Source organism: Sminthopsis crassicaudata, chromosome 4, assembly GCF_048593235.1.
Source record: "Sminthopsis crassicaudata isolate SCR6 chromosome 4, ASM4859323v1, whole genome shotgun sequence".
In the NCBI taxonomy this organism is placed as follows: Eukaryota; Metazoa; Chordata; class Mammalia; order Dasyuromorphia; family Dasyuridae; genus Sminthopsis; species Sminthopsis crassicaudata.
Genome location: NC_133620.1, coordinates 327,120,335 through 327,145,855, shown reverse-complemented (window position 1 = coordinate 327,145,855; position 25,521 = coordinate 327,120,335). Strand labels below are relative to the sequence as shown.

At 33.1% G+C, this 25,521-nt stretch overlaps 1 protein-coding gene across 5 annotated transcripts in view; it reads left to right on the top strand.

Annotated features, from left to right (window-relative positions):
- LOC141538799 (ATP-binding cassette sub-family A member 10-like) overlaps positions 1–25,521 on the top strand; it is a 118,606-nt gene that overhangs the window by 33,533 nt on the left and 59,552 nt on the right. For 4 of the 5 annotated variants that reach the window (XM_074260617.1, XM_074260616.1, XM_074260619.1 and 1 more), the window contains 7 exons: positions 142–368; positions 4,498–4,636; positions 6,086–6,271; positions 13,691–13,838; positions 16,567–16,732; positions 21,365–21,423; positions 25,044–25,154. In XM_074260617.1, the coding sequence (XP_074116718.1) occupies positions 142–368; positions 4,498–4,636; positions 6,086–6,271; positions 13,691–13,838; positions 16,567–16,732; positions 21,365–21,423; positions 25,044–25,154 (1,036 nt within the window). The remainder of the gene's footprint in view (positions 1–141; positions 369–4,497; positions 4,637–6,085; positions 6,272–13,690; positions 13,839–16,566; positions 16,733–21,364; positions 21,424–25,043; positions 25,155–25,521) is intronic. The other variant, XM_074260620.1, reaches the window with a different exon arrangement.

Sequence of the window (25,521 nt, the reverse complement as noted above, 5' to 3'; positions counted from 1 at the left end):
TGATATACATGAATGACCTGATATTTAAAGAATTTAGCACGCATGTGACTACTAAACACAAAAAAATTAAAAGGTTATGTAATTTCTTGATATCTACTACTGTTCAGTATAATGATTATTTGTGTTAACATTCAAATTTAGATTGCTACAAATCATTCGGTTATGGATATGCTCATGGCGGTATCTGGTATAAATATGAAGACTTTGCCCTTTATTGCCCAAGGAGGATTCCTAAATGAGATCTTCATTTTCTTCTGCATAATTTCTTTTTCACCTTTAATATATTTTGCATCGCTCAATATTACAAGAGATAGAAAAAACATTAAAGAATGGATGACAATGATGGGTCTCCAAAGTTCAGCATTTTGGTAAATTAATTTATTTATGAATGGAACAAATGAATGAAGTATGGGGAGCTAGATATTTATAAAACTATATATTTTTTGTCTAATCAGGCAATATATGCATTTATTATCCACCTACTATATGCTAAGTAGTGTCCTGGGGAAAGAAAAGTAAAAGACGGTCTCTGCTCTCAAGGAGCTCATAGTCTAATGGGAAAAAAAATTTGAAAACAGCTATATACAGACAGAGCTATATATAGAATAAATTGGAAATCACCAACAGAGGGAAGGAAGAATTAATTGAGATTGAGAAAGGCTTCCTGTAGAAGGTGGGCTTGTATGGGAATACAAAATATTGTTATACTATCGTTGTTTATTATATTAAATTATTGTTAAAATACAATGTCATTAATGTAAATTTGCTCTATTTGTTATCTTTTCATATGTATTTGCCATTGGATTAGATGGCTCTCATAAATGGTTTTTTTGTATTGGAGACAAGAAATAATATAATTTTTCTCTGCTTATTTGAGATAAAAATAATGTAATGTTTACTTCATATTTTTAGGAAACATGGGAAGGGCAAGTCCATATTAAAGTGATAGACTAGGAAACTAACTGCTATCTCAGAAGAAAAGGCCATTGGAGGCAAGAGCTGTCATGCATCCCTTTTAATTGTCTCTTCTCCAGTATTTTCCCATTGTCCTGACTTATATCTTGTCACTGAACTTTGATGATTTTGGAGGAGAGATTGAAGCTAATTGATGACTGCACTGCTCTGTCTCACTTAAATCCAATTCACTTGCAATTGAAGACACTTTCTTGATGTCATTGGTCCTCTTTGAGAATGAAGAATAAACAACAATTCAGTGCCTCCCGATATATTACAATAGCATAAGAAAACATCAAGCAAGTGGGCAGGAAGGCAGGCAGGCAACAAGCATTTATTCAGCCCTTATTCTGTGCATTACCTGTTATCAAGGCAACAGATTCAGTTGTTCCCACTCAGAGGAACCCAAGGAATAATTTAATTCAGTTCCCAGGATCACCAGTTTAGAGCTGGAAGGAACTTCAGAGGTCATTGAGTTTAACTCCTTGATTTTGTAGATGAGGAACATGAGGCCCAGAGAAATTAAACCATTTGCCCAAAATCATAAAGAGAATAAGTGGCAGATCCAAGGATTTGAACCCAGATTTTCTAATTCGACATCCAGTGCTGTCTTCAATAGGTGAGGATGGAGGATTTAGGCGACTAAGGCAGGATCTGAACTTAGGTCTTCCTTGCTTTAAGTCCAGTGCTCCATCTGCTATCTCTAGTCTTACCTCTTCAATTTTACAGAGAAGGAAACTGAGACTGAGAGTGGGTAAATGACTATATTCAACAGTACATAGGAAACAAATGACAGAAGAATTTGAATTCAGGCTTGACTCCAAAACCAGTGTTCGTTCCATTGTTACATCTAAAAAGATAGTGGCAAGACATTATGTATCATAGTACTGAAATATTTTTCATAGATAACGTTTTTGGATCAGGTTAAGCACATATGATAGCTTCAGTACTCACTGATTCCCATCTTTATATTTCCTCTTATGGAGTTTTTCTATCTCCCCAGGGTTTCCTCTAGGGAGATTTACAACCTATAAGTTTTTTCTTTTTATTTCCAGAAAAAAATAGCTCTCTAGAGAGAGGCTTCATTCATCTGTGTCTGTGAGAAAGAGTCAGGACCACACTGTGGCCTGGTGAAATCACAATGGGAATAATTCCCTGCTGACATTTGGCTTTGGGCTCGGCTAGTTCAAAGAATGTTCAAAGGTCTACGTAAGACTTTTCTCTTCATGAAGGAAAATTATTACTACAGAAAAGAGTTAGCCTATGACAGAGGTTGTTGGCATACAGGAAACTGCCAGATTAGTGAAAAATCACTTTTACCATGACAGATCATCACTTTCTCTACAATCTATAGTCTTAGAGAGTTGCTTGGAGTTAAATAACTTCTCCAAGATTACAAGCCAATATGCCTGAAAGGGAGCCCCTGAATCCATTTATTATGGACTCCATGTCCCTCTTTCTATCTACTAACAATGCTTCTCAGATCTTTTTGTATGCATAAGCAAGTATTCAGAAGAGGTGTCTGATTTTTACAACAAACTGAGAATGTGTTCCTATTGGAATGGCATTGTGAAAAAAACCTCATCATGATAAAATGGAATCCATTGATGCTTCAAAGATCTGAGATCATCTGTCTAAAATGCTCTTCTGTAGTCACACTCTGCCAAATATATTATGCATCATTTTGAGACATTTGAATAGGGCTATAGAAAGACTACTGAAAGATCTAGATACTTCACTGGGCAAGCTCACCAGTTACTTGGGCTTTTGTTTAGCTGTGTTGCTGTGTGACCTTAGCCAGATTTTAGACCTCAGATTTCTTGACTGAATCACAAGTATGCCTATCGATTTGACTAGCTAATGCCAACAGAGCTAAACAAAACAGAAATGGGTTTTTATTAAACTTAGAATGTGGAATGTCTCACCAGCAGTTGATGGGATAGGTGTCATTCATAATTTAGCAATCAATGTCTACACATTATGTAAACAAAGATTTAATAAGCAACATCTGCACATTATATAAAAAAGAAAGACAGTTATTGATTAAAATGCAGTTAGTAACACAAAGAAACGTATCATTTGCTATAGGAATTATCTTTTTAGGATAGCTAATTATACTAAATCCAAGAAAACTATTAGGTCAGACAGGGGAGGAGGACATTCTTAGGACTGTGGAATCCTCTGTCATAGTTACCTTTTTATTCAAATATGGGAAGAAAAGGAGACCCTGAAAAACATGAGATACCGCATCTCTTTTTACAGTTTATGAGGGATCATACACAGCAAAATAATTAACAGAGCAAAATTGTCAGTTATTTTTCTGGAAATTCATTTTTGACAACTGTAAAATGAGATTAGAACCTCTTAATCATTTTTTTTTTTTGAGTCTTGGACCACTTTGGTTGGCAATCTGACAAATCTTATATAAATCATTTTTTCAGACTTTTTTTCTTTTAATAGTATTTTATTCTTCCAAATACATGCAAACATACTTTTAAACATTCAATTTTGTAAAATCTTGTGTTCAAAATTTTCTCCCTCTCCTCCTCCCCAATTTCCTTCCCAAAACAGCAAGCAATCCGATAAAGATTAAACATGTGCAAGTCTTCTAAACATGTTTCTATATCAGTCAAGCTGCACAAGAAAAAATCAGATCAAAAGGGAAAAAAACATGAGAAAGGGAGAAAAACAAAAAAAAAAACAAAACCCAATAACAATAAGATGAAAATGCTTTGATCCACATTTACTCTCCATAGTTCTCTGTCTGGATATGAATGGTATTCTCCATTACATGTCTATTGGAATTGTCTTGAATCACCTCATTGTTAAAAAGAGCTAAATCCAACACAGTTGATCATCACATAATCTTGTTCCTATCTATAATGTTCTCTTGGTTCTGCTCACATCACTTAGCAACAGTTCTGCATCAGACTAACTTTTTTTTTTTTAACAGAAAATTAATATGTAGATTAATGAAAGAAGCCATATATGTTGAAATGCAGTTCTCAAAATATTTTTAGATTAAGAATCCAGATTAAGATCTCCTAAACCAGATGATCTTTATCTAATGTTTATTCCTGCTCTAAATGGATGATCCTATCCTTTTTTCAGGTTTAAGATTCTATGATTCTGTAAAAAGCAAATTATGAAAGAATGGAAAATATTTTTTTAGTATAAGTTAAAAATTGAATCGGTGATTGTCATCAAAAGAGAAAATTGGTGTGTTCTTTCATAGACTTATATAAACAATGTATGAATAGTATGTACAAGAAAACATGAGGTATACATAACCACAGAAGAATTAACAAAACAGGCTTAGGTCAAAAGAGTAGAGCTTCTGGCTAGTCATGAGGAAAAAATGTTTCTACTATTAAAGGAAATTGTAGAGTTTGTTTCTGGAAATTTTCAAGAGAAAAATTATTTATTTGTACTTCAGAATATATAGAATTATTTAATGGAAAGAAGGGGACTGTGATAAAGACCTGTAATTCTATTTTTTACTGGCAAATGGAATTTTGGAGTAATACAATGTTTTTGCTTTAGGCTTTCCTGGGGATTGCTATATGCTGGCTACATCTTTATTATGGCCACATTTCTGGCACTTGTGACATCTACTCATCTTGTTGTCATGACTGGATACTTTGTGTTATTCATCCTTTTTCTTCTTTATGGTTTATCTTTGGTAAGTTGCTAAACTACATGTTACTTTTCCTACTTTGGAGTCAACTATTTGAGTGAATAATAACATCAACATAAGCTGTTAATGGAGTTCCTTTTTCTCTCCTTGACATGATTGTTATGAGAAAAATGATGCATCAGCTTCAGATATGAGCTGTTTCCATCCTCTGTCCATTATTAGTTTTTCCCACATTCTTTTGAAAATACAGTAAACAAAAAGGTACAAGTATATTTGGCAGAATATGACAATGGAAGATTATTTTTGACATATTATTTAGGACTTTGCATTAATGTATTCCATTTTATTAGGTTGCCTTAGAAACATGATGACTTTTTTCTACATTATCATTCCAATAATGAAACATATTTGTGGTTAAAATTAATTAGCATTTTTGCATAAAAGGATTCAATAAATTATTGCTTAGTGCATAGATAGCTGGATTCAGAGCTAGAAAGACTTCAAGTGAGAACGATTCCATAGTTGTAATATGTTTGTTGCAATAGAGAAAAGCCATCATATGTAGGGAAAGTGCCCAAGTATAGTGAGACATATCTGTGGCAGCTTGTTATTTTGTGGCTCAAAGGGAGGTAGAATAGATATTTTTAACCTCGTCTTTCCCACCTTTTTGTTCTAATTCTTGCCAGGAAGGAAAAGTAGGAATTTGGTATCAAAGGCACAATTCTATTCTGAGAGAGTGAAGGGTTGGGCTAGGATTAAATCTTCTGTTACCTAGGATGTTACCATCTAGGAGATATGATCAGAGTCCATATAACCTCTGATTGTTTTGTCATTTTTTGGGAAAAGGAAGACTACAAGCACTATATCCAAGGGACCTCTTTCCCATCAAAAATTACTATCTCACCAATGAAAACACATAGTGAGTAATAATGAAACATATATATCCCAATTATAGCAAAACAGGAATCAGATAAGGAATATGTAGGAAAATATACAGACAACAGAGAATGAACTCTATCAGAAACAAAATAACACAGTTTAATTTAGAAAAGGGGTTCTGAATCTCATCCAAGGTGAAACTCCCTATTTTAGAGTGGCAAGCTGAATATAGGGACAGATGGAGACTGCCTACTCCTCTTCCTAGAGATGTGTTCCTATATCTTCTCAAAGTATTTTTTTAATCAGCAACTTCTTCCATATCATCTCCTTTCTCAAAGCTGAAAAACAGAAGTACCTGAACAAATTTAAATTGAAGTTTGAAGAGTCAGTCCCCAAAGGGACTGCCCAAGAACTAGAAGCTCTTTTGCCTTTCTTGCTAGGTCTTCTCTACTCCTGATTCAGGGAAAGGCATTAAACTCTACCAGTAAGGAGAGAGTCTAATACCAATGGACCTGGGGACAGGGACTACATGTTAATTTTGTAATATAAAGATCCTTATTATATTGTACCCTCTCTATTGCTATCCAATTGTCAAATAAAGTTATTCTTTTTCAGGTAGCTTTAGCTTTCCTTCTCTGTGTATTGATAAAGAAACCTCTGCTAACTGGACTGATTGCTTTCCTCCTTACTGTGTTTTGGGGATGTTTGGCATTTGCTACATTGTACAAGCAACTTCCTGCCTCTTTGGAATGGATTTTATGCCTCCTCAGCCCTTTTGCCTTTAGTGCTGGAATGGTGCGGGTAAGTCTAATCTGAGCTGTGAGACATCTATAAAGATGTCTCTAATTTAAAGGTAATCTAAAACTAAAGGTATTGATACTTGATGATGTCCATGCTTCACATACTAAGCATAAACATTTTCCAGTCAATGCTATTCTGACTTTGTTCAAATAACAAGACACTTAAATAAGACCATTATTTACTCTAAGCAGGACCCAGTTATAGTCTATTCTCACAAACTGTTTTGCATATGGCATTGCATTCCTTGCTGTAGAAATAAGGCATGTGGAATGGTTAAATTGACAACATTAAGGGAGAGCCAAGAGAATTGCATATGTGCAGTTTCTCTTTAATAAAAAAAAAGTATTTTTGCTGAGTTCGTTAGGAGTTCAAGGTCTGATGTTTTGAGGTTAATGCATATGCACAAAAGGCAAGGGATGTGTGTGTGTGTGTGTGTGTGTGTGTGTGTGTGTGTGTATACTATACTTACCATACTGTGCAGTCTGACTAAATAAAATTTATATTAAGCAAGAATTACTTAAATTTTTTCTTTTACCCGAAACAATATAATATTCAAATTTTTATGGCATACTTTTCAAAACTCATAGCACCCTTGTAAACTGTGGAACCATTTGAGAACCACTGGTTTTTGAAGAACACTGGTCTATAATGTGCTTTATATGTGCATTCTTGATACAAGTATTTTATTAAGGGGAGGTTGAAGTATAATAGGGTCTTTGTAATAGAGGAAGCCTATGATGGTTTGTGTACTGTGCAATGAGCATAACCATCCCATCAGAAACTTTATTTTGTATATATATTCTAAATAGTCAAAACTGATGATTAATAAAGTATCTACTTTTATTAAGTATCTACTAAGTGTTTTACAAATATTATTCCATTTGACTCTCACAACAACTTTGAGAAGTGAGTGCTATTATCGTCCCCATTTTATGGCTGAAGCAGCTGAGGCAGACAGGTGAAATGATTAGGTCAAATTGGAACTCGTTTTCTTGACTCCAATACACTTCATTACCTAATGGTCAGTCTCAGAGTTAGAGGAGAAGTGCTAATGCAGGATCAAAAGATACTCTTAGTAATAAATACAACCATCTCTGTCTTGTTTCCTGGCCTCTGCTAGTCTAGACAGCTTGGCTATCATTTGACTGTCAATATTTAACTAGTTGAGAGAGGTGTGTTGTGTTATTTGGCCGCCAGATTTCTATGAGTAGTCTACTCTTCACAACTCCACCCCTACCATAACCATCCTCACCACTTCTACTCTTTTGGCCTGGAAGGATTAATGTGACCTTCAGTTACATGCAAATCTATTTATATATTTATAATATATCCCTAAAATTCTATTTTTCTTTTTATCTCTGTTTCTGTCTTTGTCTGTGTCTTTGTGGCTCTGTTTCTGTCTCTCTGTTCCTGTCTCTCTTTTTTTCTTTCTTTTTGTCTCTCTATTTTTGTCTGCCTTTTTGTCTCTGTTTCTTTCTGTCTCTTTGTTTCTCTGTCTCTGTCTGTCTGTGTCTCTCTTTCACACACACACACACACACACACACACACACACACACACATACATACACACATAAAAATAAAAAGGTTTAAAAAATAAATCTTTTCCTAATAATACTTTGAAGCATCATCCTTACGGTCCTCAAGCTTGAGTTTAACAGTTGCTGCTTTTTTTTAGTTTTTTTATTTTAAATTCAGTTATTTTATTTTTAATAGTATTTTGTTTTCCCAAATATTTGCAAAGATAATTTTCAACATTCATTTTTGCAAAACCTTGTATTCCAAATTTTTCTTTTTCTCCACCCACCCTCAGCTATTTGATTTTTTTTAGTCACACAAAAGAAACTCAAGCAATAAAAAGACAAAGATTCAAATAGCAGGAGGCAATGTTGTTGCAGCTTTGATTAATTTTTCCTTTCTCTTCCTCTACTCCTTCTCCCAGCTGGTCTGAGGAGATTGGAAAGTTTACAAAAAAACAAAAAACAAAGCAAAATAAAAAAACCAACCCAGCAGGAGTTTGCATAGCAGTATTCTGAGGCAACAAGGGGAGAAAGAAACTCTGGCCTGGAGTTCTGTTTTCATCATGACAGCAATGATATTGATGGTGGCCTGGGTAACCCTCAGGTTTCTCTGCCAGGTTTAGTGCATCTGATCCAGATATTGTCCACCTCTGTGTACTCAGATTCTCTATTCCTCTGCTTCTTTCAGTTTATAGCAAGTACATGAATAGTCTCACAAAATGATCTCATTTCCTTTCTTGCTCTGCTTTTCCTTGCTTGCAATCCCTGGGATAATGCACCTCAGTCTTATTCTTTACCCCATGGTAGGAAAAACACAGGAATCTAGTGGCAGGTTTCTCTTATTTAAAAAAAAAATAAGACCATGAAAAGTCTGTGTGTAAGTCTCTCTAAGAGCAAAAGATCTAGAAACCTGGAAAATTTAGAAATGTATACCTCCCCTACTCATTTCTCACATTACTTATGTTTCAATGATCCTTTTATTATAACTCTCCTGGGAGGTCTTTATTTTGAATTCCTAAGGGATGCTGTGCCGTTTGTGAGGGGCTGTCATAATGAGGACATAGGCAAAGAATATGAAAAAGCAGAGCCATCAAGAGGTAGAGTAAGGGGTCCTTAGTTATGGAAGTCACCAGAACCAAACCACAGAATTAATTAAACAAGTAGTCTGTGAATAAAACTGTGAGGAGGTGAGGAGTAGGGCAGTTAAGACATTATGTTGTTTCTTCCAGTTTCCAGGGGCATAAAGGGAAGCTTCCTTTCCAAACTTTCTCTAGAAAGGAGGAAATTGGGAGTGCAATCATTTAGTGGTTTTTGAGAATTTTCCTAATGATTTTTTGTTCCAATTAAGCTTTTGTAACCCCTTCCCTCCATTCCAATGATTCCCCCATTACCCTGTAAGTTTCTTCCCTCTCTGATCCTCTTCTTCTGAATGTAGTGTCGGCAGCTTAAGGCATTTATAAACTAAATTAATTGCTACCCACAGGAACTGCTTGAATACTTTTGGGAAAATTCCACCCTTGCTACTTTTCCTGAGATCACTTCCTGGCTGTGGCATGCACACCTCAGAGAGTGGGCTTTGGCATTTGGGCACAATGGCCAGAGAGTAAGAGACCTAACTCTTCCCTTTTTACCTTGAGTAGGTCAGAGTGAATTAATCAAGATGAAAAGGCATACATAGATTGTGGTCTGGTTCCCAGATATTTCATATCTTCTCTTTATCCTCACTTCCAACATGACTATCTCTGAACTCTCTATTTTATTGTTGAAGACACTACTTTCATTTTAGTTACTCAAACTACTTTGGTATCACTACTATGTTATTCTCTATAACCTTGGTGTTATTTTGAACCTCACATATGCAATCAGTTGCTAAATTTTGATGTTTTTACCTTCACAATATCTTCTGAGTCCAAATTCTTCTCCCTGCTCACAGTCTTATTTCAGAATTTCTTCATATGCTATGTGTATTATTACAATAGATTCTTAATTGGTCTTTCTGCTTGAAATCTGTGTCTACTTTAAATCACCCTTCAAAGAACTGCTAAAGGGGTTTTCAAAAAGCTCAAGTTTAATCATTTTACCTCTACACTTAATGAAATTCAGTTCCCTATTGATTTGGGATAAAATATTATTTTATCATTATCTCATTCTTTTAAAATATCTATTTTGTGTATAAGTTTAAAATGTATATTTATATTCTAGCACTATTTGTATATGTGATTTATTTACTGATTTATTTTATTGAATATTCTATTTTTCCCTAGTTACATGTGAAAATAAGTTTTTACATTTATTTTAAAACTTGAATTCCAAATTCTCTCTTTCTCCCTCCCCATGATCCCTCATTGAAAAGGCAAGCAATACAAGTTAAATGAGTGTACTCATGCAAAATATTTCCATATATTGTGAAAGAAAACTCAGATAAAAAAAACCTTAAGAAAAATAAAGAAAAGAAAAAGTATACTTCAATCTGCATTGACACCATTATCATTAGTTCTTTTTCTGAGGATGGATAGCATTTTTCATCATAAGTTCGTCAGAGTTGCTGTGGATCATTATAATCCTAATAACAGTTACATAATTCACAGCTGATCATCTCACAATATTGCTATTATTTTGTATGCAGCACATTTCTCTTTACATCAGATCATATAAATCTTTAAAGGTTTTTCTGAGAGCATCCTACTCATCATTCTTATAGCACGAAATATTCTATCATCACTACATACCACAATTTGTTCAGCCATTCTTCAAGTGATAGACATCCCCTTAATTTCTACTTCTTTACCACCAGAAAAGAGCTCCTAAAATATTTTTGTACATATACTTTCTTTTCCTTTTTTAAAAAAAATGAAGGGGAGATACAGCTCTAGTAGTGCTATTGCTAGATCAATGGGTATGCATGATTTTATAATCCTTTGAACATAGTTCCAAATTGCTCTACAGAATGGTTGAATCAATTCACAACCCCTTTTACAATGCATTAAAGTCTCATTTTCTGGAAATTCCCTCCAACATGTGTTATTTTCCTTTTCTTTCCTATTAGCTAATTTGCTAGATATGAAATAGAACCTCAGAATTGTTTTAAATTGCATTTCTCCAATCAATAGAGCTTTTTTCATATGACTATAGATAGCTTTGATTATTTCATCTGAAAACTATTCATATCCTTTGAGCATTTATCAATTGGGTAATGGGATCCTATTTTAAAATTTTGATTCATTTCTCTTTATAGGACAAAGGAAGCCTTTATTAGAGAAACTTGATTCAAAAATTTTTTCACAGTTACTACTGCTAACACTGAAAGCTAGTCTGAACACTTGGAAGTCCATTATTTCATTGAATATCCATTTTCCCCTTAAGGATTATACTCAGTTTTCCTGAGTAGGTAATTCTTGGTAATAATCTTAGCTTTTTGTACTCCAGAATATCATATTCCAACTCCTTTGGCCCTTTAATGTATAAGTGACTAAATATTGTATTATCCTGACTATAGCTCTATGATACTTGAACTGCTTTTTTTTTCTGGGTGCTTGTAATATTCTCCCCTTGATCGGGAAGCTCTGGAATTTGGCTATACTATTCCTGGGAATTTTCATTTTTGTATCTCAGGAAATGATAGGTATTTTTTTTTCATTTCTATTTTATCCTCTGGTTCTTAGACTATCAGGGCAGATTTTCTTGATAAATTTCTTGAAAGATGATGTCTAAGCTCTTCCTGGCTTTCAGGTAGTCCAATAGTTTTGAAATTGTCTTTTCTTGGATCCATTTTTCAGATTATATTGTCTTCTATTTTTCTATTCTTTTGTTTTTATTTAATTTGTTCTTGACTTTTCATAGGGTCATCAGCTTCCATTGCTCAGTTCTAAGTTTTAAGGAATTATTTTCTTCAGTGAGCATTTGTATCTCCTTTTCCATTCAACTAATTCTACTTTTAAGAAGTATTTTTTTCTTCAGCATGTTTCTTTTTCCATTTATCTAATTCTGCTTCTTAGATAATTCTTCTCATTGACTTTTTGTACTTCTTTTATCATTTGGCCTAGTCTGTTTTTAAGGGGTTCTTTTTTTCCTATTTTTTAAAATTAATTTTTATAATTATAACATTTTTTGACAGTACATATGCATAGGTAATATTTTTTTTATAACATTATCCCTTGTACTCCTTTAAGGGGTTCTTTTAAGGGTGTCTTCTTTACTAAGCTGTTAACTGGTTTTACATTATTTTTTTGCATTATCTTCAAATAAAAATTTTTTTTTCTAAATTTTTTTTCAATTTTTATTCTTTCTTGTTTGATTTTCAAATATTTTTTGAGCTCTTACAATGGCCCAAAACCAAATCATATTTTTCTTGGAAGCTTTGGATGGAGGATCTTCTTCTAAATGTGTGCTTTGGTCTTCCTTGTCACCATAATAACTTTCTAAAGTCAGATTTTTTATTCTTCTGCTGTTTGCTCGCTTTCCCAATCTATTTCTTTATTTTTAACTATTTTTTTTAAAGTAGGGCTCTGCATACAGGGTTGAGGGTGCACTGTTCCAAGTTTCAGGGGGTTTGATCAACTGTTTTCAGAGATCCTTCTAGGGACTGTAAGTTTTCAGTTCTTCCAAGGTGGTATGATCTAAGGAGAGATGTGTTTACTACTCTCCTCACCTGTGTATTGGTGTGTGAATGACCATAAGTACTCTTTTCTGACCTGTAACTATGAGGATGATTCCTGTTCCACTGTGGCCACAAGCTTTAATATACTGGTACTCCTCCTCTCCTTGGGGTTGTTACCCAGGACTGTCACCTCGATCCAAGTGTGGGCAAACCAACAGAGTCCTGCCTCAGTTCTAACAAAAAGATTCTCTGTAATTTCCTTCTGACTAGTTGTTTGGTTCTCTTACTGAACTGAGAAGTCCAGAAGCAGGTATTGTTGCTGATTATAGCCTGTTCCTGGTTTTCTGGGAATGGAGCTGCCACTTGAGCTGAACTACACTCCACTCTCACCTAGGTACAACAGACATTTACTGCTAAACTTGTAAGTTTGGTTGGAAAGTTATTCATCCTGTTCTTTGGTGAGTTATGCTGCTCCAGATATTGTTTTATAACATTATTTAAAGGAGTTTTAGGATGGCTTTGGAGAGAGTTCAGGTAAGTTGTTATTCTTTTCCCACCATCTTGTTTCTGCCTTATATGTGATTTACACACACACACACACACACACACACACACACACACACATACATATATATATATGTATATATATATATAGATATACATATACATACACATATACACACACATATAAAGATGATTTTTATATATATGTATGTAAATACACACACACATGCACATATATGCATATATTTGTATGTATATATATATGTAATAAATATTGGGTTTAGACACTCAAAACTTTTATTTTGCTGATAGGATATATGAACAAAAAGATATGGAGTCTACTGACATAGGGGTCCTTAGTTTCACAATGAAGTAGGAACTAAAAATGTAATAATCAAGGTTCACTTATTTACCACGTTGTCCCCAGGAATTTGTGAACACTACAGAGTGGTGGAAAATGAACTACAATAATAGATATATTTATAATGTCTCAAATTAAAACCCAATTGCATCGTCTAAATTAAACTTGATAAATGTACAAGATAAATGATTCTTACATTTGCAGTTATTACTGGAAAAGCCAACAATGAACTTTTAGTTCAATCTTGTCAGGGGTTTTTATTTTCTCATGTCATTTTCTTCTTTTGTAATTCTCAATCTCTGTGAATTAGGATTGCTAATAATAAAAAGTTTATTTAAACTGATCGATGAAGTTGATCATAAAATCAAATTATAATTCATATTGCTGACAACTTTAATTCTGTTCTGCTCATTTAATTTTTTTATTTACTTGTTTTCAGATTATCCTCCTCGATTATGATTTAAAAGGTGTTACCTTTCCTGATCCTTCCGGAGACTCATATCTAATCCTAGCAACATTTTTCATATTGTTTTTTGATATTCTTTTCTATCTGGCATTGACATTGTATTTTGACAAAATCTTGCCTAGTAAGTATGAGTGTTGTTACAATTAAATTCAAATTAATTTCAAAACTTCAGTTTCTTTCAAAATATTTTCTGAAAAGTTGATGTTCCCAAATATTCAGAGCTATTTTTCCAACGTAATGAGATGTTATCATTGATAGAATGATTTCTTGATTTAGAACAGGGTGGATTACCTTGAGGTCATTTCTAATTTTTAAAAATTATTCCAAATGTCTCCTTGAAACATAGCTCCATCTTTTTAATATCAGTATTCTACTGGTCATGTTATAATAATAATAATGAAAAAAACAACAGTAGCTAATGGTTTTAGAATGCTTACTATATTCTAGTCACTATGCTATAATTATTTCTTTATAATTATTATCTCATTTGATAATTATTATATTACAATTAATAATAAATAATAAAAATAAATATATGAATAAATATGATCTATAAATATATAATTTAAATAATTATTATATTTTAAAATATTATTTAATATAACAATACTGGGAGATAGGTAACATTATTATCTGAATTTTACAGATGAAGAAAATTTTACAGATGAAGAAACTGAGGCCAATAAAAATTAAATAATTTGACAAGTTTCACAGTACTTGTAAGGTCAGATTTGAACTTAGGTCTTCCTAACTCCAAATCCAGCACTCTATCCACTAACTTTATCCCTAGCTGTTCAATGCTTGTATGGCAGAAAGTCATGGAGTTCTGTAGTCTCCGAAGAATGGAAAATGAACAGTACTTAGTTAATTAGTATAATGGTTCAAATGCCAGGTCTAACGTCAGAAAGTCTCATCTTCCTGAGTTCAAATCCAGCCCCCAAAATTTATTGACTGTGTGATCCTGGGCAAGTCATTTAACCTATTTGCCACACACAGTTGCTTATTTGTAAAATGATCTGGAGAATAAAATGGCAAATCATTGAAAGTATCTTTGCCATGACCCACAAGACCACATGAAGAGTTGGAAAAATAATAGAAATAATTTAGAGGGCAATAAAGCAGTTCACAGTGGGTATCACAAACCAATTACACAGAAAAAATAGAGTAAAAGATCTTATTAAATAGTTGCATAAACAAAAACCAAAATGGAATGATTTTATGATGAGAGTGAGAGATAATTGTTGGACAACCTATATCTTAACTCCTCAATCCCCCATCTTTTTTCCTCTAAAACTGTAAGTAATTTGATATTGGTTACATATAGGCAACCATAATTATATGTTGTCATATTGTGACATAGTCATGTTGTGAAAGAAGAAACAAACCAAAAGAAAAAAAAGATGAAAAAAATAAAGCTAAAAGTAATATTCTTTGATCTGCATTCAGATTCCATCAGTTTTTCTCTGAATATGGATAGCATTTTCCATCATGCATCCTTTGGGATTGTCTTGGATCAAATCTTTATCTTCTCCCTTAAGCTTCTCCTTCCTCCAAATTTTCCAATTTTATTTGAAATTCATTTTTCTTCTTTCTTGGGCAATTGTGAAAGCTGTTCAGTTTGTTTCCTTTCATCTAATTTCTTTCCTCATTAATCAGTCCTCTATACAGTTGCTATATTCATATTTTTAAAGCAAAAGTTTGATGACATCACTCCCTTGCTCAGGAAGCTACAGTGGTTCCCTATTGCCTCTCTCCTTAAGTAAAAACTATTCTTTTTGTTATTTAAAGCCCTTTGCCTTTGAGTTACAATCTATCTTACAAAAAGATTCATATTACTGCCCATTAATCACCCTGTGTTTCAACCAGTCTCTTACTTGTTATTCGTCATTGATGACATTTTACCTATTAACTTTGCTTGGGCTTACTCCCACATATGGAATCTCATCTGTCCTCACTTCCATTTATTCTAATCTTTAGCTCTTTTCAAGATTCTGTTAAAGTCCTTTTTCCTAGGAGAAGCATTTTGTGATTCTTTTTTGAGGGTCTGAAAATCTTAAAGAGAAGGAAATTCTTAATGTTTAATATACAGTTCTTGAGGCAGCAAGATGGTGCAGTGGATAAAACACCAGCTCTGGAGTCAAAAGGAGTTGAGTTCAAATCTGGCCTCAGACTCTTAACACTTCCTAGCAGTGTGATCCTAGACAAGTCACTTAGTCCCAATTGACTTGCCAAAACAAAACAAAACAAAAAAAAAAACTAATAAACCCCAGACAAAACCAGTGTTTAATTTAATATGCATTCCTTTTGGCTCGATTCAATTTTACTTTGATAAACATATTAAGAAAAATGCATTGCTTCTCATAAACATATCCATCATTTTTAATATCTACCTGACTTCCCCATCCCTCTTCACCTCTGCTTTGGAAGTGATTTTTTTCAAGAACACTTTACAGTAGTTGTTCAGTTGTTTCAATTGTGTCCAACTCTTTGTGACCCTATTTGGGATTTTATTGACAAACAAAATGGAGTGATTTGCTATATCCTTTTCCATCTCATTTACAGATAAAGAAATTGAGGCAAACAGTGTTAAGTGACTTACTCAGGATCATATAGCTAGTATGTCTCTGAGATCGTATTTGAGCTCACTGTTACTGACTCCAGGCCTAGTTACTGTTGCATTTACCTACTTTATTTACACCAGTTACTGTAAGGAAATATATGGAATCAAAAGAAATATTAAAGTAAAAAATTACATATTATGAGATGTAAAATCAAAATATGCCACCTTAGGATAGGCTGCTTTAATTATTGTGATATGATAATCCAATATTTAATTTTGTCCCTATTAGATGAATATGGACGTCGACAATCTCCTTTGTTTTTCCTTAAGTCTTCATTTTGGTTCCAAAAGCAAAAGACTGTTCATGAAATACTGGAGAATGAAACTAACACTGAGCATTACTCTGATTGTTTTGAACCAATATCACCAGAATTCCATGGAAAAGAAGCCATCAGGTAACCAATTTTTCAATCATATAAATCAACACCACAGACTAATAAACTAACTTTGCTATTATTAGCTTTAAGTGAAATTTCAAAGTATCCATCCTACATCTTTCTTCTGAACTGCTCTCCTGATAACATATTTGTTCCTTTCCTACATCTATCTCAAAGGAAAATTTCTGTAAAACGAATTTATTACAACATTTAAATTTACTATATATGTAATAATTCCAAGAACAATTTTACATTTCTCATTACTTTAGTCTATTCCCCCCCCCCTTTTTAGCTTCTGTGTTTTCCCTTGATTCTCTTTATGTTATGCTCCTTTCTTACTCTGCCTACTATTTTTTCTTTCCTTTTTTAAGATCATGTTAAGTCATTTATGTATTTATTTTAATAGTATTTTTCCAAATACATGCAAAAATAGTTTTCAATATTCACCTTTGCAAAATCTTGTGTTCCAAAATTTTCCCCCTTCCCCAAGACAGCAAATGATCCACTTATTTCTTTTTTTTCTTTTTCTCCCTTCCTAATTTTTCCTTTTTTCCTTTTTTTTTTTTTTTTTTTTTTGAGAAAGGAAGGTAAGCGAGAACCCTGAGAAATAAGGGGCCAGTTTAATTCGAAGGGAATGTTACAGTGGCATGTATCTTTATTTTATATTTTATTGTATACAATTTTAAATTTTATTTGAAAAATTAAAAGACTTTTTTTTTTTTAACAAAAAGCTTTAAGGAGATGAAATATATCTCTTGATAATTTAGTATTTTAAAGTACTGTTGGGGAATTTTAATAAAAACTTTTTTCTGAAGTGACTATTATCTTTTTCTTCAAATTATAAAATGAAATCTGGGGAAGACAGGATACTCCTTTCATCCTCTTTGGGATGGGAAATATGGATTCCTTCTGATCAGTGCCCAATTAAGGGACTAGATGATGTTAACTATACTATCTTCTCAAATGGAGACAGGTTTTTGGTTTTCTTTTTTAGTTTCTTGAGGACTAAATAAATGCTTCAGAGACTAGGAGTTTTGTCAGATTCTCTTTTACACTATCAATTTCCTTCCAGTATTTATCTATTATGTAGTTCTAGGAACCAGAGGGGAATCTGGGGCTATCCTTTCCCTGAGAATCTTATTGAAATTATGGTATTCCTTTGGAAACATGACCTACATGGCTAAGGTGTTTCTGAATCTTGCATTTTCTGTGCTCTCCATCCTCCAACTCATTTCTCCTTTCTATCTCCAGCTGCAGGATTCCTGAGAGGTAATATCTCTAAGAGACAACTAGGGTTTAACTTTTTTTTCCTTTCACTAATTTTTTTCCATTCTATATCCTCAGAAAGGAGAGTTCGAATATTTCACACTTTATACTGAGATGGACTAAAAAAAGAGATCTCTGTACATATAGAGGCAACAATAAAGCCACATTGAGCTATTAAAACAAGGACAACATCAACAACAACTTAATGTAAGGAGAATGATTAGGAAAGGGTGAAAATCAGACCAGAGAGCAAGAATAAAGGAAAAATAGAAGGGAATGGACAAAGAGAAAACTCCATATTTCCTAGGGCTCAAAATTTTTAAATACATAAAAGATGTCTTTGTGGCTAATTTGTTTGGCAAAGCCCTCCAGGACTACTGTATCCCATATTAATCTCTTTCTATTCTGAATAACTGATAAATGAATTTATCATTTAAATTATGCAAATTATGCAAACTAGAATTTTATCTTATCCTCTTATGTATATGATTGTAAGCTGATTGAGTATAGGGACCACTTCTCACATACCATTCATCTATCTCCTATGTTATTTAGCAGTTTACGGAATTGGCATACAGGAGGTGTAGAATTGACATAGAAAGTAGAGGTTAATTTTCACTTTCCTTTTCAGTGTTTCCAGAAATTGATTCTGGTAAGAGTTTCTTCGAGCATTTTTATAAATGAACTAGAAGTAAAAATTCTCAGTGCTCTTTACAAGTCTATCAATAATAATAAGCTTTGCTGATGAGTGAAATGCTGTCCTAACAGAAATCATTTAAAAGTATGTTGTTCAAAAGGGTTAAGATCAGCTTTAATTTTAGATCAAGACTTCTTAAACTTTTTCCACTCTTGACCCATTTTTGCCTGAGATCTTTATGGAAACTGAGGTATCTAGGCATATAAAATAGGAATACAAAGGAAACATCTAATGATAATAAATCAGTTTTACTCAGTAGAATTTTATTTTTTCAATTATGTGTAAAATTAGTTTTCAACATTCATTTTTGTAAGATTTTGAGTTCTAAACTTTTCTCCCTTCTTGCCAATACCTACTCCCCTAGAAATCTGATATGGGTGGTATATATAAAATCATTTTCATCCTATTTTCATATTAGTCATGAGAAATAAAAATCAAAACAAAAGAAAAAAAACCATGAGAAAGAAAAAGCAAATAAACAAAAAGGGTGAAAATACTATGCTTTGGTCTGCATTTAGTCTCCATAGTTTTTCTTCTGGATGCAGACGGAATTATCAATGCCAAATTTGTTGGAATTGTCTTGGATCACTGCATTGATGAGAACACCTGAGTCTGTCATAGTTGATCATCATATAATCTTGCTGTTACAATGTTCTCCTGATTCTATTCACTTCATTTAGCATCAATTCATGTAACTTTTTTCTAGGCTTTTCTGAAATAAATTTCTGTTGATCATTTCTTATAGAACAATAATATACCAATATATCCATATATTATAACTTATTCAGTCATTCCCTAATTGATTGGCATCCACTCAATTTACAATTTCTTGCCACATTTTTGCACATGTAGGTCTTTTCCCTTTCTTTATGATCTCTTTGAGATATAGACCTAGTAGTGGCACTGGTGCATCAAAGGGTAGGTACAGTTTTATAGTTCTTTGGACATAGTTCCAAATTGCTCTCCAGAATGGCTGGATCAGTTCACAACTCCATCAACAATGTATCAGTGTCCTAGCTTTTCAACACTGTCTCCCACATTTGTCATTATCTTTTCCTGTTATTTTATCCAACCTAATAAGGGTGAGGTGGAAGCTCAGATTTGTTTTTATTTGCATTTCTCTTATATAATTATAGATGACTTTAATTTCTTTATCTGAAAGTTATCTGTTCATATCCTTTGACCAATTATCAACTGGGGAATGACTTATATTCTTATAGATTTGACTCAGTTTTCTCGATAGCTGTAAATGAGGCTTTTATTAAAAACACTGGTTGTTAAAATTGTTTCCCAGCTTTCTGCTTCCCATCTAATCTTGGATGTATTGGTTTTGTTTGTGTAAAATCTTTGTAATTCAATGCAATCAAAAGTATCTATCTTGCATTTTATAATGATTTGTAGTTCTACTTTGGTCAGAAATTCCTCTCTTCTTTAAAGACCTGACCAGTAAACTATTGCTCTCCTAATTTGTTTATAGTATTATTCTTTATGTCTAAATAATGAACCAATTTTGATGTTATGTTGGCATGGAGTATGAGTTGTTGTTCCATGCCTACTTTCTGCCATACTATTTTTCAATTTTTCCAGCAGCTTTTGTCAAATAGTGAGTTCTTATTCCAGAAGTTGGAGTCTTTGGGTTTATCAAACAGTAGATTGCTATAGTCATTGAATATCATGCCTTGTGTACTTAGCCTATTCTACTGAACTAGGACTCTATTTCTTTTTTTTTAATTTTTTTTATTCATTTTTCCAAATTATCCCCTCCCTCCCTCCACTCCCTCCCCCCGATGACAGGCAATCCCATACATTTTACATGTGTTACAATATAACCTAGATACAATATATGTGTGTAAATACCATTTTCTTGTTGCACATTAATTATTAGCTTCCGAAGGTATAAGTAACTTGGGTAGATAGACAGTAGTGCTAACAATTTACATTCACTTCCCAGTGTTCCTTCTCTGGGTATAGTTATTTCTGTCCATCATTGATCAACTGGGAGTGAGTTGGATCTTCTTTATGTTGAAGATTTCCACTTCCATCAGAATACATCCTCATACAGTATTGTTGCTGAAGTGTACAGTGATCTTCTGGTTCTGCTCATTTCACTCAGCATCAGTTGATGTAAGTCTCTCCAAGCCTCTCTGTATTCATCCTGCTGGTTATTTCTTACAGAGCAATAATATTCCATAACCTTCATATACCATAATTTACCCAACCATTCCCCAACTGATGGACATCCATTCATCTTCCAGTTTCTAGCTACAACAAAAAGAACTGCCACAAACATTTTGGCACATACAGGTCCCTTTCCACTCTTTAGTATTTCTTTGGGATATAATCCCAATAACAGCAATGCTGGGTCAAAGGGACTAGGACTCTATTTCTTAGCCAACACCAAATGGTTTTGATGACTGCCACTTTGGAAATGACAATTTCCAATTCTTTAATGTAGACTAAAATTAAAATCATGTCATTTGTATATTTTACTGCTTTTTCAAGGTGGGGGCACTAATTTTGGAGTTTGAAAATTGTATTGCAGAATCCTCAAAATAAACTATGTAGGAAACATAATTTTTGTTTACTCTGCCTATATCTTAGGTTACTTCTGAATTATGTTATTATACTTCAAGTTTTTAGTTAGTATGTGCTTTGTAACCATGATACATTGTTCACTTTTCTTTCAGAATTAGAAATATTAAAAAAGAATACAAAGGGAAACCTGAAAAAGTAGAAGCTTTGAAAGGTAAAAAGCAAAATTTCATTATATAATGTTATATTAGCCCCTTATATGGATTAAATTTTTTGTCTTAGTGAAGCATAGTGTGGAAACTACAAAATTTGCTATTCATTCCAACTTGTTATACACACATTATATATGTATCTATGTTTAAAGAGATATATTTTACCCTTACTTTCTTAGTGAATTATAGCAAACTTGTTATGTTTAGAAGAATGATATAAATCATCTCTAAAAGATGTAACATAAGTAGGATATGAAATTCTGAGCTCTTTTTAAATTTTATAGAAGTATTTTATAACCTCAAAACTATCTTTTTACTCAATTATCATTTTTGGAATAAAAATACTTTTATTCACTCACTAATTTCTCATTTAAAATTTTTAGAGAACCATTCTTAGAGTAAGACAGGAATAAATAACTTCTTTGGGATTCATATCTTTTTGGCAAGAGCACTGCCTCAAAAATTTGGCTTTGTGAACATGGGAAAGGGAATTAACCTTGGTCTGCCTCAGTTTTTTCATTTGTAAAATGAAGGTAATAATGCATTCTATCTCCTAGGGTTATTGTGAGGATCAAATGAGATCATATATGTAAAGCACTTTATAAACCTGAGAGTGCTATACAAATGTAATAATTACTATTAGTATATACAATATATAACTGCATATTAACTTTACTAACAGAGATATAACTTATATGTAATATAGATATGAGGCATATAATTTTGTTATGTATTGTAACAACTAACATTTATAGGGTGTTTCAAAATATGGTTATAATAATAGCACCCACTTCTGAGGGTCATTGTGAAAGTCAAATGAGATAATATTTATAAAGCACTGATCATAATTCTTGACTTATAAGATGATTTATATATATATTTATGTAACACTCTAAAAATGCTAGTTGGATATCAATTGTGAAAGGCTTTAAATTTTTAAACAAAAGAGTTTGCATTTCATCCTAAGGGCAACATGGAACTTAATTTAATAAATATTTACTAAATACCCACTATATGTCAGGCACTGTGCTAAACACCAGAGATATAAAAAAAGGCAAAAGGTATTCTCTGTTTTCAAGGAGCTTAGTCTAATGGGGGAGAGGGAGCAACATACAGACCAAAAAATACAAAGCAAAATAGATATGGGATAATTAGGAAATGAATAATGGCAAAGCCAATAGAATTAAGAAGATTTGGGCAAGCCTTTCTGGACTCAAAGAAAGCCAGGGAAGTCAAGAATTAGAATGGAGAAGGGAGGTATGAAGAATAGATAGAACCAAGAGATGAAGTATCTTGCTTTCACAACTGTCAAGAGGTCAGTGTCCCTGGATCAAAGAGTATGAATAGGGGAGTAAGGTGTAAGATTTTTGAGCAGGGGAGTGACATGATCAGTCCTCTATTTTAGGAATATTAGTTTGGCAGCTGTTTCTATAAGATGAATTTAAGTGGGGACTGGAAGAATGGAAACTGATTGAATATGGATTAAGAAGTTCATGTGAGAGATTCTAAAGAAATGAAGATAGTAATGATATGTTTAAAATTTTAAAAGTAAAATGATAGGATCTCTCAAGTTTAACTTGTCCAAATACATTTATATCATTGTCACTATGCATTGGGACTGGACCAATGAGTCTAGGGCTACTTTGCTATCCTGATTCCAGGCTCAGATGGGTTCTGGGATCAGTGTTGTGGGAGCCTCACCTTTAAAGACAGGGGTCAGGATCTTTTTCTTGTCTTAGTCCTTACATCTAAATTCTAGTTATTTATACCTTTATACCAGAGTCTTGGGGAATATCACTTAAAATCTATATTTGGCTTATGTCAAGGTCATACTAAAAAAGGAGTACAAAGGTATTCAATGTACAATATAGATTAAATATGGGGCAATTGAAACTTAATTTTGGCTCATTAAATAATGAAAAGCAGAAATCAGGTAAAAGACTCACTTGAAAAAATTTGAAGGCAAAAGGAAAAAGGCAGAGTAGAGGATAAGATGGATAGATAGTGTTATAGAAACAATGGACTTAAACTTGAACAGATTTTTTTTTTTTTGCTGAGGCAATTGGGGTTAAGTGACTTGCCCAGGGTCACACAGCTAGGAAGTGTTAAGTGTCTGAGATCATATTTGAATTCAGCTTCTCCTGAATTCAAGGCTGGTGCTCTATCCACTGCGCCACCTAGCTGCATCCTTGAACACATTTTGATAGATAATGGAGGACAGAAGAGCCTGACATGCTTCGGTACATAGATTCACAAAAAAATCAAACATGACAATGACTGAATAATAAATTGGTTTCTTCTCACAGAAGATACACTTAAAATATGAGACAACTAAGTATACATTGACAAAGCATCATTTTAAAAAAATTATTATCAAAATAACAGTGGCTAGCATTTAAATAATGCTTTAAGATTCAGAATTCCATTACAAACCTTATACCATTATATATTCACAATAACCCTTGAAGTTGAAGGAACTATTTCCCCTATTTTAATAAGAAAACTGAGATGTAGCAAGCATCTGAGGGAAGATGTGAATACCAGTCTTCCTACCTTTAGGTTTAGAGCTCAAATATTAAAATATGAAACGTTTTGAGGTATTGCTAAACAACCATTTCATCTTTTTCTTCCTTCTGCCCTATCCAAACAACACCTTCAAAGTTTATATCTTCTAACAAGCAGCTATATTACTTGCTCTTGTCAGTGGTCATCTCCTACAAGATAAAAGTAGTTATAGAAAACTTCCCTAACTGTCCATCAATTCCCTGACTGTGGGAGTTATGATCTTCCAACCCCTCAAACAGATAACATATACATACATACATACAATTCCCTGACTGTGGGAGTTATGATCTTCCAACCCCTCAAACAGATAACATATACATACATATATATATATATAATACACATATACATATATATGTACATACATATATATACATACATACATATACATACACACATATATATATATACATATACATATGTATGTGCATATATATGTGTATATATATACATATATATATATATATACATACACCTCAGGATTACTATTTGGTCACCTTTATGCTGGTAAAAGAAACAAAATAGATGAGGTATTTATGGATCAGGTGGGTAATTTTGTAATAGTCATGTTTAAGCAGCTGCTATAGCTTCCAGGAAAAGAGAGAACCATCTGCCCCACACAAAATCTAAAAGAGATCCAAGGCCTCTAAATAGTAAAGAGAAAGAAGAGATTGAGAATAGAAGTTGTTTCCTGTGAAAGTCTACTGAGTGAGCAATTCTTCTTGACTCAATGGTTCTCTCTGATATAGCCTTTTTCTTTCTGCTGGCTCTTTAGGGATCCAAAGGATTTCTGTGCTATCTAAAGTTCTTTGATGTTAAGCACACCAAAGGAACTCAGTTCAGGGCCATGCATACTGCCTGGGATGAGTGCTACAAAAAAAGAGAGAATATTAGAGAAATGTTTGTCTTATTACAAATTCCTTTATCTCTTTCTTCTTTCACAGTACTCCCTTGCCCTTCCCACCCTTCCATTCTCCACTATGCTCAAGCCATGTCTAGTGGCCTGGAAGTCACAGAATTCTATGCCTATTTTAACACCTTTCTATTTTAATTTGAGGTTTACTACTGGATATCTATGAAGGCCAAATCACTGCAATACTTGGTCACAGTGGAGCTGGGAAATCAACATTGTTAAACATTCTTAGTGGATTGTCTGTTCCAACAGAAGGTAAGAGAATCATTTCCCAAAAGCAGATTGATTGACAAATCAAAATTCATGCTAGAGTCAGTAGATAGCATTCTCCCAAAGTATAAATATAGTAGAATATATTAGACATTTCTCTAAACTGTAATTTTACTAATTATGCAAACTTTGATTAGAAAAAATGTTTATTTAATAATTTAATGAAGATAGTTTTCTTAGGAAGCGGGTGTTTTTATAAAAATTATCATTTGTATATTGTTTTGTATTGTTAATGATGTAATCATCAGTATTTGTAAAATAATTAATATTTAAAAACCTATTATTTAAATATTCCATTAATTATCTAATATATTTTGGAAATTGACACATGATTTTCATTTGGATTATAATC